This window comes from Stigmatopora argus, chromosome 1 (genome assembly GCF_051989625.1).
Source record: "Stigmatopora argus isolate UIUO_Sarg chromosome 1, RoL_Sarg_1.0, whole genome shotgun sequence".
Classification (NCBI taxonomy): Eukaryota; Metazoa; Chordata; class Actinopteri; order Syngnathiformes; family Syngnathidae; genus Stigmatopora; species Stigmatopora argus.
The window spans coordinates 6,552,660-6,567,728 of NC_135387.1; the positions used below are offsets into that span (position 1 = coordinate 6,552,660).

At 39.8% G+C, this 15,069-nt stretch overlaps 1 protein-coding gene across 1 annotated transcript in view; it reads left to right on the forward strand.

Annotated features, from left to right (window-relative positions):
• The window catches only part of prkcz (protein kinase C, zeta), a 65,197-nt gene extending 51,233 nt beyond the window's left edge, over positions 1 to 13,964 (forward strand). Inside the window, exons 17-18 of the mRNA XM_077615469.1 lie at positions 4,703 to 4,818; positions 9,714 to 13,964. Coding sequence (XP_077471595.1) covers positions 4,703 to 4,818; positions 9,714 to 9,801 — 204 coding nt within the window. The 3' untranslated portion in view covers positions 9,802 to 13,964. The remainder of the gene's footprint in view (positions 1 to 4,702; positions 4,819 to 9,713) is intronic.
• Positions 13,965 to 15,069: the final 1,105 nt, after the last annotated feature.

Genomic DNA, 15,069 nt, shown 5'->3' on the forward strand with positions numbered 1-15,069 from the left:
TAGTCTCGGAAGGCGAGACCATCCTGCACAATCTGCTAAGGGAGGACCGACCACCATTGAGGACCAAATTGAAGCGTATTGTTCTGAGCTACGTTTGTAGTGTTCAAGATCATTGTGTGAATGTATGATCATATCATCACAGCTCGTTCATGTCAGGCGAACTAGCGGGTTTCACTCTTAAGTTTACAGGTTGGCGGAGCAGCGCCAGATGCACCCATCAAAAGAGCTATAGGTTCCCAAACCCTGCCATATAGAAAATAACACAATATTTTTATTTAAGGCAAAGACTAAACACAAAGCTTTTACATATCAGTTATGTTTCAGACAATTCAACTGACAGACTGACAGATGCTGTGGGCTTTGACTCAACAACCTGTCACATTACTTCAATGTAATGTAGCAAAAACAACAAACAGAGTAGGCTCTGAACACCCACATTTAATGCCAGCTAGCTTTGACAACAGAATATAGCTGTCATCACTGTCTCTGATTGGACTTTTCCAAACAACACAGTAGTTGTTTACTCTCTACACTCAGGGTTTTGACAACACAATAAATACTCCATCCCAATAATGGTGCACTTAGATGAAACCACTAGTGAGAAAACACAATATATTAATATACTATATATTGTATTTTTTTTATACTGTGTCACGTCAACCTGGTTTATGTCAACAAAAAAAACATCCTTTTTTTCTCCATGTGATGCTATGTCGTGTCTCAGTTGACACGCAGCATACCAAACAAACCAGTAAATGTAATTGCTATTGTCTCCATGCATGTGCATGTAACCAGATGTTCACACACACCCTTTCGCTGAATGTGGAAGTACTGCGTGCTTACAGATGAGAAAAAAATAATCGTCAGGTTGCTTGCAGTGGTTGGCATACAGTAGTTTGGCCAACGATCAAATCACACCTATGTATGCTAAAACTTCAAAAGAAGTGTATCCTCAGAGTGAAAAATGTCAGTTCACATTTGTATTTCATTAATTTCATTCATGTCCTCAGTGTGTTTTATCAGCTTTCATGGCAGTCTACATACAGATGTTTCAAGTTTTTCCATTTGAAGCGATACTGGTCTGGGCCTTTATAAGTTGCCATGTCACTGTGATTGGTATTTCTCTAGTGTGACTAAGTCTAATGTGAGTCAGGTAATAGGAGCACATTGCGGCGGAAAACAATTGACAGTGTGTTAATGAGTGCTGCCACAGTGGCTGTGAAGTACACACCAAAGGCAAACTGGGGAAGGATATCAAAGCAAGAGAGATTCCTGAATGCAGCAAGCAGTCCCTCTGTAGTGCAGAGGGAAAACAAGTTGACAAAGCTTTGAGAGGTGGAGAAGCGACGCTCTCTGCCCTCCAACTAGTAGAAGCCTGTCTCCCATTTCTGACAGGCCTGGCACACTGCTACTGTTGTTACTACGAATTAATATTCATCAGACAGTTCCCTAGGGTGCGGCTTTACTCTCTGAAGAGATGAAACATTTGAATATCATTTACCTGCCTCCCTCTTTCATATCATCTTCTGAACTGCTTTATCCTCATTAGGGCTGCGGGGGGTGCTGGAGCTTATCCCAGCTGATGCCGGGCCAAAGGCTGGGGACACCCTGAATCGGTGGCTAGCCGATCGCAGGGCACAAGGAGACGGACAACCATGCACACTCCCACCCATAACTAGGGGCAATTTAAAGTGTCCAATCAGCCTACCCGTGACCGGACGTTTGGTCGCCGGACGTTTGGTCGCCGGACGTTTGGTCGCCGGACGTTTGGTCGCCGGACGTTTGGTCGCCCGGACTTTTGGTCGCCGGACGTTTGGTCGCCCGGGTGAATATAATTTTGAGAGCTGGTTTCAACAGTAGATATTTAGATATTAAACTCTCTCTCATGAATATAATTTTGAGAGCTGGTTTCAACAGTAAACGTCCGGCGACCAAACGTCCGGCGACCAAGCGTCCGGGCGACCAAACGTTCGAGTACCCAGCCTACCATGCATGTTTTTTGGAATGGTAGGGAACCGAAGTACCCCACGCAGGCCCGGGTGGAACATGCAAACTCCACACAGATGGACATGATCTGGATTTGAACCCAGGACCCCAGAGCTGTGAGGCCAATGCGCTAACCACTCGCGCCACTGGGCCACCCTCCCTCTTTCATTTTCTTTCCAAATGCAAGGTTTTTTAGTGTCATTTTTGATGCAATGGTTGATGGAATTGATCATTTGCGATGAAATCACTCAAGTCCTTCTTAGTCCCTGAACCCGGATAGCCCTTATTTAAAAAAAGTCTTGTGAAGTGCTTTTTAAACACCACTTATTCCCAGCAAATAGACGGGGCCCAAAGCAACTCAAAAAGACCTAACGATGCTATTCCATACTTCTCTATCCATCAATACATTTTGAAGGTCCTCCCTTACAATCCCTATCTCTCTAGAAATTAGGTGTGAACATTGAAATTGCTTTACTTTGGTCTGTTAACGTGATATTTTGTACCCTTGTGAACACCCTCCTGGGCTTTCTTGCCTAAAGTAATGTTCATACAGCGACGTAATGTTTTGCTTATTCATGTTTTTGCGAGCCTTGTAATTTTAGATTAGATTAATCTTTATTCATCCCATATTTGGGAAATTCAGTTTGTAGCAGTAGCAAGCACAGACACAGGAAAAGACAATGTAGACCTAGATAAAACTGGAACCACACACAGGAAGCCCACACAATTGTCTGCAGACTGAGGCTGAGGTTGAAAATATGCAGAATCACTCTTCCAAGCTGATCCGCACATTCCCTAGGTAGTCTGGAGCTGATCATCAGTATCAGTAGCCTTCCTGGCCTGAATGGTTCCAAAAAAATTCCAGGACTAGCATAAAGAAACCAAACTAATAGAACAATGCTGCCTCTTACACACGATGGGTGGAGTCCAGTCGTAAAGGTCGTGAAATCATTAAAGTTGAAAGTAAAGTATAAAGGAAAGTATTAAGAAATATTAAAATCCAATATAAAAAAAGATAGAAAAGCTGTAAAAACAAAGAAACAAGTAAGAGCGGACGGAGCTACTGCCACCGGCTGCCACTTGAGCGGCGCCATTTTGGTTGCAGTAGCAAGAAAGGATACAGACACAGGAAAAGACATTGTAGAGCTAGATAAAACTGGAACCACACACAGGAAGTCTTCCACAAGGTGGGGAACTTCTGCAGACTGAGACTGAGGTTGAAAATATGCAGAATCACTCTTCCAAGCTTATCCGCACAGTCCTTCACTAGTCTAGATCTGAAGAACCAACAGTAACAGAGTACAATACTCCCTTTCTGGCCTGTTAAGCGCCGACAGCTCTTCCATCTTATTTTTATATACTTTCTCCTGGCTCTCCTGATGTTATTGTATTTTTTTTTCAGTTAGCAGCTGATGTGAATAATAAGGAAGCTCCTGCAGTTGGGCTGTTGTTTTTCGATTGACATCTTTCATTGTAGAGAAGGCACCCCAAAATAAACAGGTGGCTTTTCCCACTGGTTGGTCAATTACGGTTTCCACTTAGAAATCACAGTTTACTCCTCTTCAAGTGACCAAAAAATGGGTTTGCCTAATGGTACCCAATGGTTTTCCTTCTTTTCTTACAGTTAAGTATATAATCCTCTAGTTCCAAGAGGAAGAATGCAACTTGACATTTTTCTCTCAGTTCCCAAGGTGAATCAAGATATTAAGGCTCTGTTGAGGATATTTTTTGTTGTTGGTGAAGTCATGTATAACAAGCATTATTTCTCGATTGAAGTCATTTCGATCTGGTGTCGTTTTGGAACTGAATGCCCTGAGTTTTTGAGCAAAGTCAACCAGGAGCTCATTTTGCGACTTGAATCTCCTGAAAATCCCTATCGGAAAACCCCATGGAGAGATGTCTGGAAGGGAAAGTGACTGTCTCTGTTTGAAGCTCCTTTCACACAACACTTTGAAACTGTACTGCTAATGAAGCGTGTAGAAAGGGCCTAGAAAGGAGGTGGAAGCTCAGTAGCTTTCAAGGAAATAAACACAAATACTATACACAGAAACAACAAAGGAATCTAGTTGTTATTGTTGCTTAACAAGGTAGATACATGTGAAGCAGTTGTATGAACAGGTTGGCAGCTTTAAATTCAGTTGTTTTTTAAACTAACTATTGTGCTTTTAACTTAATCTCTCATAAATCATGTTGGCTGTTTATGTTTGTAATAATAAGATGTTAGCTAAATAAATGGGATCCATGAGCACAAAACTAAATTGGGGGATTTTTTTTATTTATTGTATAGTGTACTTTGAGTATACTGGAATACATTGTTGGAGACTGTTGAGACAATTTTTGAATATGATAGTACTTTTGTCTGAGTCCTGTCAATATAAAAAGCGTATCCATTTTTTCTACATGCCATTTTTATATTAAACTATGAATTATCAGAAAATATATGGTTACTTAATTTTATAAAAAAAGATCTTGAAAAGTATATATTGCATGTACTTGCGGCACATTATTTCTTAGTGGGCACCATGCCGATGACATAATTTTAGTGCTGTATCGGTAACTCTTTGGATGCTGAAAGATCGCTGCCAGGCGCTCCATGCTAAAATTTTGTGTTTTTTATCCATATAAAAGTTACTTTGATAGTATTTACAGGTTCATCTGAAACAACGGAACATCCTGAATAAACTAATTCTATACATTTGTTTTTGTTTCCATGAAGCTGGAGAAGAAGGAGATGACGCCACCCTTCAAGCCTCAAATCTCAGATGACTACGGCCTTGAAAACTTTGACACTCAGTTTACCAATGAGCCAGTACAACTAACACCGGATGATGAGTAAGTACCGTTTCTTCAAATGTCATGACTACCATTACTGAGTAATATAGTACATATTGTTTCACTAACGTGAAAAATGCTCAGGAGTCGTGAATGCATTTTTTCTGACTTCATTTTGGCCACCTTGATAAGCGATGGAGTTGAAAAACCTGTCCATTAATGACTTCAAACAAAAACAAAAATTTGCTTTCATCATTATTTACACTTACACAGTTCATATCTATTCATTCATTTTCTGAACCGCTTATCCTCGCAAGGCTCGCGGGGGGTGCTGGAGCCTATCCCAGCTAACTTCGGGCACCAGGGGCAGGGACACCCTGAATTGGTGGCCAGCCAGTCACAGGGCAATAGGGGATGGACAACCATTCACGGGTTGTGCTAACATTAAAAAAAGGTTTTTAAATATATTGAGAATATGTAGTGTTGCTTTTCCTTAGAAAAAAATAAAAAAAAACTTTTAAAAGACTAAGATTGACTATTTTTAGTCTTCTTTAAATAAAAAAAAACTATTTCCTGTTTCACTCTTATTTTTTGATACAATTAAAAAAATGAAATATAGTTGTTAAAATGTACTCACTGTACCTCATGAAAGTAAATCATGTGTATCAACTTCATGTTTCATGCCAAAGCTCAACTGAAGATTTTAGTTAGATAGAAAATATTTATTCTTAACCTTTTTACTAAAACAATCTAATATTTAATGTTTTCAAGTAGCTTTTTTAATCAAAAAGCATTCGAAAAAATATATATTGATTTTACTTGTATTTTTCTAATTTGATTGAAAAATACAATATTTAATGTTTTCCCTATTTTAGAAAAAGTTTGAAATAAAACAAAAATCTGAAAAACGGTATGTTCAGGGATGGTCTCACTCACTTTTAAATATAAAATGTGAAAAAATAAATAAAAGAATGCATACCCTATTCCCTTTAATATGTCATAAAATTGGATCTTTACAGTTATACTTTTTTTTAACAAAAGGACAAAAGATTTTAATGATAATTAAAAATCAAAAAGGTAAATATATTGGGGAGAAAAAAAATCCAAATTCCATGAAAATATTTACTAGTAAGAGGCTCAAAAAGATTTGAATACATTTTAATGTCTATAAAAGACCTACCGACTATCAGAAAAGCTGTCAATTCATAAGTCGATTAATTGTGGGAGCCAAGCTGGCACACAAAGCGGCCCTCAAACGAAAGGATTTTGACAGCCCTGCTTTAAATGTTAGGTATCTTTACTTCCTCCTTACAACTTCAGGCCTGCCACTCAACAGCAAGTGGGAAGATGAGAGTGCATGCAGAAACTGGATCTGTCAGTGTTAATTGTAGCCTTATTAAATACCCATCATGCTCTGAACCCACGACAGATGTCGTCAACTCTCTCACCTTTTGAACGTGTTGATGCAGTCGGTGCGCTGCTTCAAACCAGCCTCAGGCCGGCTGAGCCTTTCAGCCAATTAAGCAGTTGCGGCGAGGCTGCTTGCATCAGCATCCAAAATCACACGTGAAAGAATTAGACGACAGTGGTCTGCAGCCGTCTTTTGTGGGAGGAAGGCTGGATGTTGAGGGGGTTCCATTGAGGGAAGATGAATGCTGGGGAGGTGGAGAACTCTAAGCCAGTTCACATAGTGGAGATATCAACCTCGCATCAAACACCAAGGCACATCAAAAGAAGGCGCTTGGCTCTTCGCTGCCTCCCCGTACTTTATCTCCCCATTCCCGTCTCTTCTCTCTGCTACCAGGGAGAGAGGCAGATATCGCCCACTCCCGCTACGAGGGGGTGATGCAAAAAAGCTCACCAGTCTCCCCTCGCTCCCACTCCTGATGGGCTTGGCACAAGAAGAAAGAAAAGTGATGCACTGTCGGGCGAGAGAAGGGTAAACTCTCCATGATAGAGATTTACATTGCTACATTAAAAGACCAGATTGCTGGGGGATCTTGCCAGGATGGTGTGGTGAGGGGGAAGGGGGAGAGAGGCATTTAGATTCTTGATGACAGTCTCCAGTCTTTGAAAATGGAAGCCATTGACACAACCCAGGCAAGTATATTTCTCGATCTGCCTCGGCTATTGTAAAAATCGGAATGGTGGCAACCAACACTGTAATCCAGGGGTCTCAAACTCCATTTTGAGCGGCTGGGGCGCTGGAAATAGTCTCTGTATTTCTGGGCTGCATCAAGGATTGCCGAAAATGGGGCTAGCATTTCCAATTCACTTTGGCTAACTAGTTGATGGAAACACCACCGTAAATTATCATTTACTTGAGCTATGTTAGTCCAAAAGAAATGTAAGAACAAGAAAAGAAAAATTAATACCCTGACCAAAAAAAACGGCCCGGTGGGGCGAGTGTTTAGCGGGTCGGCCTCACAGCTCTGAGGTCCTGGGTTCAAGTCCAGGTTAGTCCACCTGTGTGGAGTTTGCATGTTCCGTGTGAGTTTCCTCCGGGTACTCCGTTTTCCTCCCACATTCCAAAAACATGCATGGTAGGCTGATTGGACACTCTAAATTGCCCCTACGTATGGGTGTGAGTCTGCATGGTTGTCCTTTATCTCCATGTGCCTTGCGATCGGCTGGTCACCGATTCAGGGTGTTCCCCGCCTCTGGCCCGGAGACAGCTAGGATTGGTTCCAGCACCCCCGCAACCCTAATGAGGAAAAAGCGGTTCAGAAAATCAGATGAGAAAAAAAACATACAGACTAGAACTGTAGAGAGAAACTGATTTAAATCGGTTATCGGTGAAGGCCATGAGTTGTCCGATGGCCTGAATTATAACTATGAATCATTTTCCTGAACCAGCAGCTCTACCTGTTAAAGTGGTGACATCAGTCACCAGGCTATTGAGTTTGTGTGAATAATTAACAACAATATTGTGCCACTCAGAGAAAATGTCATTAAATCAACTGTAATTCAAACTCCCGGTTTTACAACAAAACTAAAATGATCACATAACATTCATCCACTTATCCTCACAAGAGTCGTGGGGTGTGCCTGGAACCCTAGAACTATAACAAATGATGTCAAATAAAGGGCCGCTAAATATTGCCTCACTGCCCGCAATCGCAAATCCCTGCTCCAATCCTACTAAACCCGCCAAGTGAATCTGGTTGTAATCAACTGGTTTGGCCTTTTGGGAGCTGTGCAGGTTGTGAATCAGGTGGTTGTATAGTTGGGTAGAACAAAAAGCTGTTTGGAACCTCACTGACTTCGCCGGCATTGCTGAACGTGATTGACTGGCTGGAGTTATTGTTCAATTTGGCAGTTGAGTATTGGATATGTGACCAACAGGGGGTTCGGAATGAAGCCAAAGCAAGTACTTCCTGAGTGGGTTCTAAATATCTGGCTCCCCACTCAGACTCTCAGCTGCCTTTGGTGAGGAAGTCCGGGATCCAATTACAGGTTCCATCAATGTGCTATCATTTGAGAAGCCAAGGTCGGTGCAGTGGAGTTTAGCAGAGAAAGCCCACTTTTTCCATTAGATAAGGAGATTGTTTTGATTTTGGAACAGACAAACGCGAGGTGTAGAAGAAATGTGGGTCTTAGAAGAATATAAAGTTTTTCAGAATTTGTATTTTAATAAATGGAGTCAAATATGTCTTTGTAGCTGAGATGCCTTGCAGAAAAACATCAGCACTTTTCAGCATTCATCCAAAGCCTGAAAAAGCAAGAATCTTACACCTAAAAATGTTTCAGTCTCATCCTTTGCTTTAAGCTCAGTCTTATTTTCTTCATCATCCCTTCTGAGGAAATGTATCGCTAATAACACAAAAACACTCACAATGTGCTAGAAAACTAAAGCCAGCAGTGTTGCTAGGAAGCCTTTCTATTTACCCAGCCAGTTTGCGTCAACTAGTCAGGGGGTTCCACTTCATTAATCTGTTTTTGAAGTTGGATTCAGCAGACTCGGGAAGCAAAAGGTACCGATTAGTCTGCACAAATACATTCTTTCTTTCCTTTGAGCGCATGCCATTTTCCTGGGCTGCTGTCAGAGACACCATCGGAATTAGTTTTGCCCTCTATTCTCAGCATGCTATTTTGCTTAATGACTAAAAAAAACTAAGCTTGTACTTATCCAGTTAAGTCAATTTAATGAGTCCCCAAAATGCAAGTGTGTTCTGTTGTAGATTGCTATCAAAAGCACAAACACCAAATGCACCCAAAAACGCTGATTTCAACAGTCTTGGATAGACGTCATTAAAACAAAAATGGGTTGTTTGTCTCATTGTGCCCTGGGATTGGCTAGCAACCAATCCAAGGTGTGCACCGCCTACTGGCCAAAGTTGGCTAGGATAGTCTCCGCAACCCTGCGACTCTTGTGAAGATAAGCAGAAAAGAAAAGAAATAAATGAATACAATAAAAATAATACATGTATGGCAAACTCATTGTTTTTTGGTTAAGTGTGTTCCAAAATGTATGACCAACATCCAAATGTGAAAAGAACAGCAGTGTTGGCACTACATTAGGAAAGCTATGTAATTCTAACTAGCACTAACTCAGCCATTCTGGCACATTTCTTGCGCCACATTTGTACACTCAATGGTATACAGTAATCCCTCGAATATTGCGGCTTCACTACATCGTGGATTTTTTTCTTGGGAAATTTCATTTTTTTTTTATAAAAGTTTTTTGTAAATTCATAAAAATGTGAAAATCCATGCTGAAACCCGCAAGCAGAAGCCACTCCCCTGTCCCCCGCTTGCGACTAGAACTGAGCACTGAAGTAAAAACAAAAAAAACATTTGTTTTTTAAATAGGGGTGACCCTACTTCGCGGTTTTTCGTTTGTCTAGTCGACATTAACCGCAATAATCAAGGGATTACTGTAATGCATAAATTCCTTTAATATTTTTATATCACAATGCATACGTGGTTTAACGCCTCCCCTTTTTCCTTTCCAGGAGTGTCATCAAGAGAATAGACCAGTCGGAGTTTGATGGATTTGAATACATCAACCCGCTTCTTCTGTCTACTGAAGATTCTGTATGAAGGTGATTTTGTGCCCCATGTGGTTTTTTTTCATCTCAGCTAATAGCCTCTTGCAAGGCATCCCAAGAACTAGAGGAAGAACAGTTCTGTCTAGACCTGGTCAGCTAAGCAACGGGAAATGAAATGTTTCTTCCTGCACTAAGGGGATACCAAATTCTTTATTTTTTTCGGTATCTCCAACAACTCGTCACTCCACTCGAAGAACATTACTTCTGGATTAGCCATCCTGCCCTTTTTCCTGGTTCCATCAGTCTTTTTGCTTCCATTGATGCCACAGAATGTCCACGTTGGTGTCCAATTTTTTTGACAGCCCTTTTTTCTGTCGCCCATTTCTGGATGAACCACAGATTCTGTAAAAGCCTTGAACATTTTACAAACTCTTGGCAATTTCTCTCTCTTTTTTTAATGTCATTAGGAGCGGTGTGCGACTCATTTAAAATAAGAATGTATAATGTTGAATGAAAGTTTTAAGTTATTGCGAATGATCACGTAGGTATTCAATCTAAATTTGACGATGCCTTTTTTATTGATGCCAATGGCCCTTTTACATCCCTAACAAATAATTTCATGAAGCATGCTTTTTAAATTTGATTTAAGAAGTGCCTCACAGATCAAACAAGTTCCCACGTATTTGATTGCACTTACCTTTACCCACTCAAACTAGTCAGAATATAATAGTCTGTAACTTGCCAGGTTCTTTTATAAGCTCTACAGACCGAGGGATTTTTTGTTTGTTTTTAAATCGAGGAATTTTGAAGCACACGTGCAGCGATGCCAAACCCGACGTCGGAAATGACTTCAAAACATGACCCACCGGTTTTGATGAGTTAATGGCTTGTGAGAACGTTTCCCAGTTTGCACATTTCATTGCAGGGTTAAGTAAGTCTAATATTTGACCAATGAATCTGATTTTCTTACAATCAACCGGATATTGCGTAGAATTGTTTAGCCCAGTGCTTCTCAACTGTTGTCACCCTGGGATCCACATTTGCCTACTGTTGCAAAGTCCCGCTCCTCTTTTATAGAAGAAAAATAAAATGTATTGTTAAAAATAGCCTCTTAAAAACACACTTTTGAAAATGTCTATTTTTGTATTGCATTCATTTATTTCAGAAGAATGGCACATTGAGTGAATGTGAACATAACTGCATTTATAGAAGCAAACAAATTCAAATTAAACATCCAAAAACTCATTACCTTTTATAAAAGATCAAATTAAATTGAGTTTGCCATTGTCTGTTAGCCTGAAGGAAGTTACTCTTTTCCAAATATGTTCCATGTGGATAACCGATGTGTAATAGGAAAATCGAAACAAAAGTGAATACATGTAAGGTTCACAGCCCAAGTAAAAACCTTTCAAAATAATTTGGTACACCGGCCGGAAGCGTCAAAGTTTTATCGCTAACCTCTGGTAATAGCAGTACAGTAATACCTTGAGATACGAGCTTAATGCATTCCGGGACCGAGCTTGTATGTCAATTTACTTGTATCTCAAATCAATTTTTCCCTTATAAAATAACTAAATACAAATTAATCAGTTTCCACCATCTGGGGAAAAAAAAAAAAACTTAAAACCAGGTTATTACAATGGAAAACATGTTTTTAATTGTTCTAATTCACCACCTATGCTCACAGAGTAACAAATACTTATGTAGTTGTTATGATCTGCAATAAAATGTAACATTGTTAAGTACAATACTGTATGGAGTTCTTACCTTCGAGACAGAGCGGTGTGTGCAGCGGCGGAGGAGAGAGACTTGACGGCAACACGTTCAGTTCGCTACGCTTTTGTGACACTGCGTAACATAACATAAACTTTAAATTTAACTTAAATGAACTTAGCTTGCAAAACCTACACCTTTGTGCTCTAACCGAGGCAAAGGTGTTAATGTATTCCGCCGTGGCTTTCGACTCTAAACTAGCTGCTTCTCCGTGCCTCACAAACAAGTGTATCCCAGTTTGTTTTTTAAAGTTATCGAACCAGCCACGACCCGCTTTGAAGGTTTCCGCTGGCGCCAAAGTCTCCCCTTTATCAGCTGCTTGCTTTACTTTCAAGTCCTCGTAGATTCCGGTAACTGTTTCTCCTGTATCCATATTAAAAGAAGCCCCCTCTCTTGTCATGAATATCACTGCACAGCTTGAAAAGGACCACCTAGCGGCCGCATCGTATGCTCGTATGTCAAATGTGTCTCGTATCTCAGGGGAAAATTTTGATCGGAATTTTGCTTGTATCAGAAATTTCTCCTATGTTGGGACACTCCTATGTCAAGGTATAACTGTAGTTATCTGATAATAACTGAATTGGGGTCCTTTTTGGGTCCCCATCGACCAGTTAAGAATCACTGGCTTAGACGTGTGTTAGGAGTATTCCTCCTTACCAGTCCCATAGATTTGTTCAGAAAACCTTACTAGCCATCAATATCCATGTTAAGTAAACCTCTTCAGTATTTTATTATCTTCGATCCTTACATGAGTGGTAAAAATCACAATGGGCCAAGGTACTCACTCCGTTAGGAATGGAATGAATGTGAAAGTTGAAACTTGCTTTTTTTAATGTTTGCATCAGGGGTCACCAACTCAGGTCCTGGAGGGCCCCTAATCCAGTCTTTTTCCACATCTGCATCCTCCAACTCACCTGAATCAAATGATCAATTCATCAGCAAGCTGTCCAGAAGCCTGATTGTTAGGGTTGCTTGGTTTTATGGTTTTTCCCCTCTGGTGTCCTGTCTGAGTGATTGCCCATTGTGTTCAGCTGTCGTTTCTCCGCCCCTGGTGTATTCCCTGCCTTCTCCCTCATGTGTTTCCCAGGTGTTCCTAATTGTCTTGTCAACCCGTCAGTCTATTTAAACCCCACTGATTGTTATGTCATTGGTCTGCTTTTGTTTGTCCATGCCATCTTTCCACGTTACCTCGATCCCTGTTCCATATGCTTTGTTCCCAGCTTTCCCGTGTCTCCCGTTGTCAGGTTTGGTTATGTGATTTGACTTCTAAGTCTTTGTTATTTTCTAAGATTCTGTTTAAGTTATTAAAGTTTTGGTTTGGGCGTCACACGGAAGCCAGTGGCAGTAGCTCTGTCCACTCTTATGTTTTTTGTGTTTTACAGCTTGTACTTTGTGCTTTTGCTTTTTTGTTCTGTCTAACCACCCTCTTGCTACTGCCACAATGAAAGACCCCGAATACGGGATGAATAAAGTTATCCAATCCAATCCAATCACCTCCCTCGTCCTCGCCTGCTTCGCTGCGATTGGTTCCTAATTCCCCGCTTCCTCGCCTCGACGTCTTGCCAAAGACATACCACTGATAACAAGCCTGATTATTTGATTCGAGTGTGTTGGGGACCAGGAAAAAAACAACAACTGGATAGCTGCCCTCGAGGACCAGAGTTGGCGAACCCTGATTTGCATCATGGCTCTTTTAAGCCCTTCGCCAAAATAAAATGATGAGTTTGCAACGAGCAATGTGGTGGCAAAAAGACGAATATTAGCCCAGCATTTTCTGTTTTGTATGGTTATTCCACTGTCTCATTGCCCCGTGGCACCTTGCTTTGCGGGGGTCCCTCAAATGTTTAAAATCTAATATAACCCTTAACTATCGATGTCTATTTATTGAAGAACGCATCAAAACTTATTAGAACAAATATGCAAATGACTATTTGTGTGTCTGGCGAAAAAAAGGTTTCACTATGTAAATCGCCACTGTCCTTGTTGGGGGTCATAATTAGTTAGTTGGACATCTAGTTTTGTAAATATTTTATTCCTGATGTGAAGGCCCTCTGGAGGAAATTAGCACAATAACTTGAATAGAATGAAATATTTATTGACCACTTTGGTTAAGTATGGATGTATTTTGCTCAGATATTTTTTTATTCACAATGTACAGTGCAATCTGTGAGGTTGGGAACGAATGAGTGTGGCAAGAGTATTATAATTGATTAGATTTTTTAAAAAAAATTTCAGACTTTTCTGTTGCACATAGTCCGGACGGACCCCGATGGGTTTTTTTTGAAGGAGCAAAAGTAGCCTTCTAACCCTATTCATACCTTCCATATGAGGAATCACTGCACTGCAGGACCATCTGGAGTTGGTTGTTAAAATCAAGCTGCTGGGTGGTCATGCTTTCTTGTAGAACAATGTGTCCATCTTCATTAAAGCTTGATAGAGCTACCTAATCTTCTCACTTGACTAACTTGGTTGCCAAGGCACCAAAACAATGTCTAAACGTCCTAGGTTATTTACATACAGATGTGTTCAGAAAATTGTGTTTAAAAAAAAAAAAAAGAAATCTTAATCCCCCTTATACACTAACAGTGTAGACACAGCAATTGTCAAACTATCACAAACACAATTCTACATTTATTCCGTTTTTATTTATTCAAACCACCAAAATAACAAATGTATTTGACACTGTAATCAAATATATTTACAGATAAACCAGTCATTTCTTTTCTTCTTGCATTGCCCGCAAATTTTCAACCAGTTTGGAGTAAAAAGTTACACGGTTAGGCTTCAGCTGGAGCTGAATGTTTAAAAACATTGAACTAATGTTTCATTTATTAACATTTAACCTTAATTTTGCAGTATATATCTACCAACTACCGTATTTTTCAGACTGTCGTAACCCCAAAGATTAACTATGAATGTTAAAAAATATTCTAAGTTGCATTTTTGGCAGGGCAATTTTTTTATTTGATCAGAAACAGAGAACAAACATGTTAAAAGATAATAATACTAAAATGAGAACAGCAGGATAAAGAGTTGCAGGAAAAGATAAACTATGAAAAAAGTGACTCATTATCTTTAAAATACTGCACTTAATTTTGAAGATACTGTAAATCAGTGTTTCCCTACACTTTTGCATTGAAAAATATCAAGGAACACCACCAGCTAAAAATCTTGTAGTTTAAAACTATGTTTCTTATATTAACAATATAAAGTCATTCTGATCAAAGATTTTACAACAGGAATCAAACAATCCCCAAAATCAAATGTTTCACCTTGACCTATTGTCACCAAAAGTTAATGTCTGCCGACCATGGACAACTTACGGTTGGAGTGATGTAAAAATAAGTAATTTAACATTTTTAATCTCATAATTTTATGACTTTTTCTCCCAATAGTATATAGATCTCCGAATGTTACATAAAAAGAAAGGTTATACTCACACAGACTTTAAGTCGCCAAAAGATGATGCCCTTGAAACCAAACCCCCTTCAGGTATAAGTAATGTAAAATCAAGAAAACAACTTAAATCTCCTAACATTACTTTTTT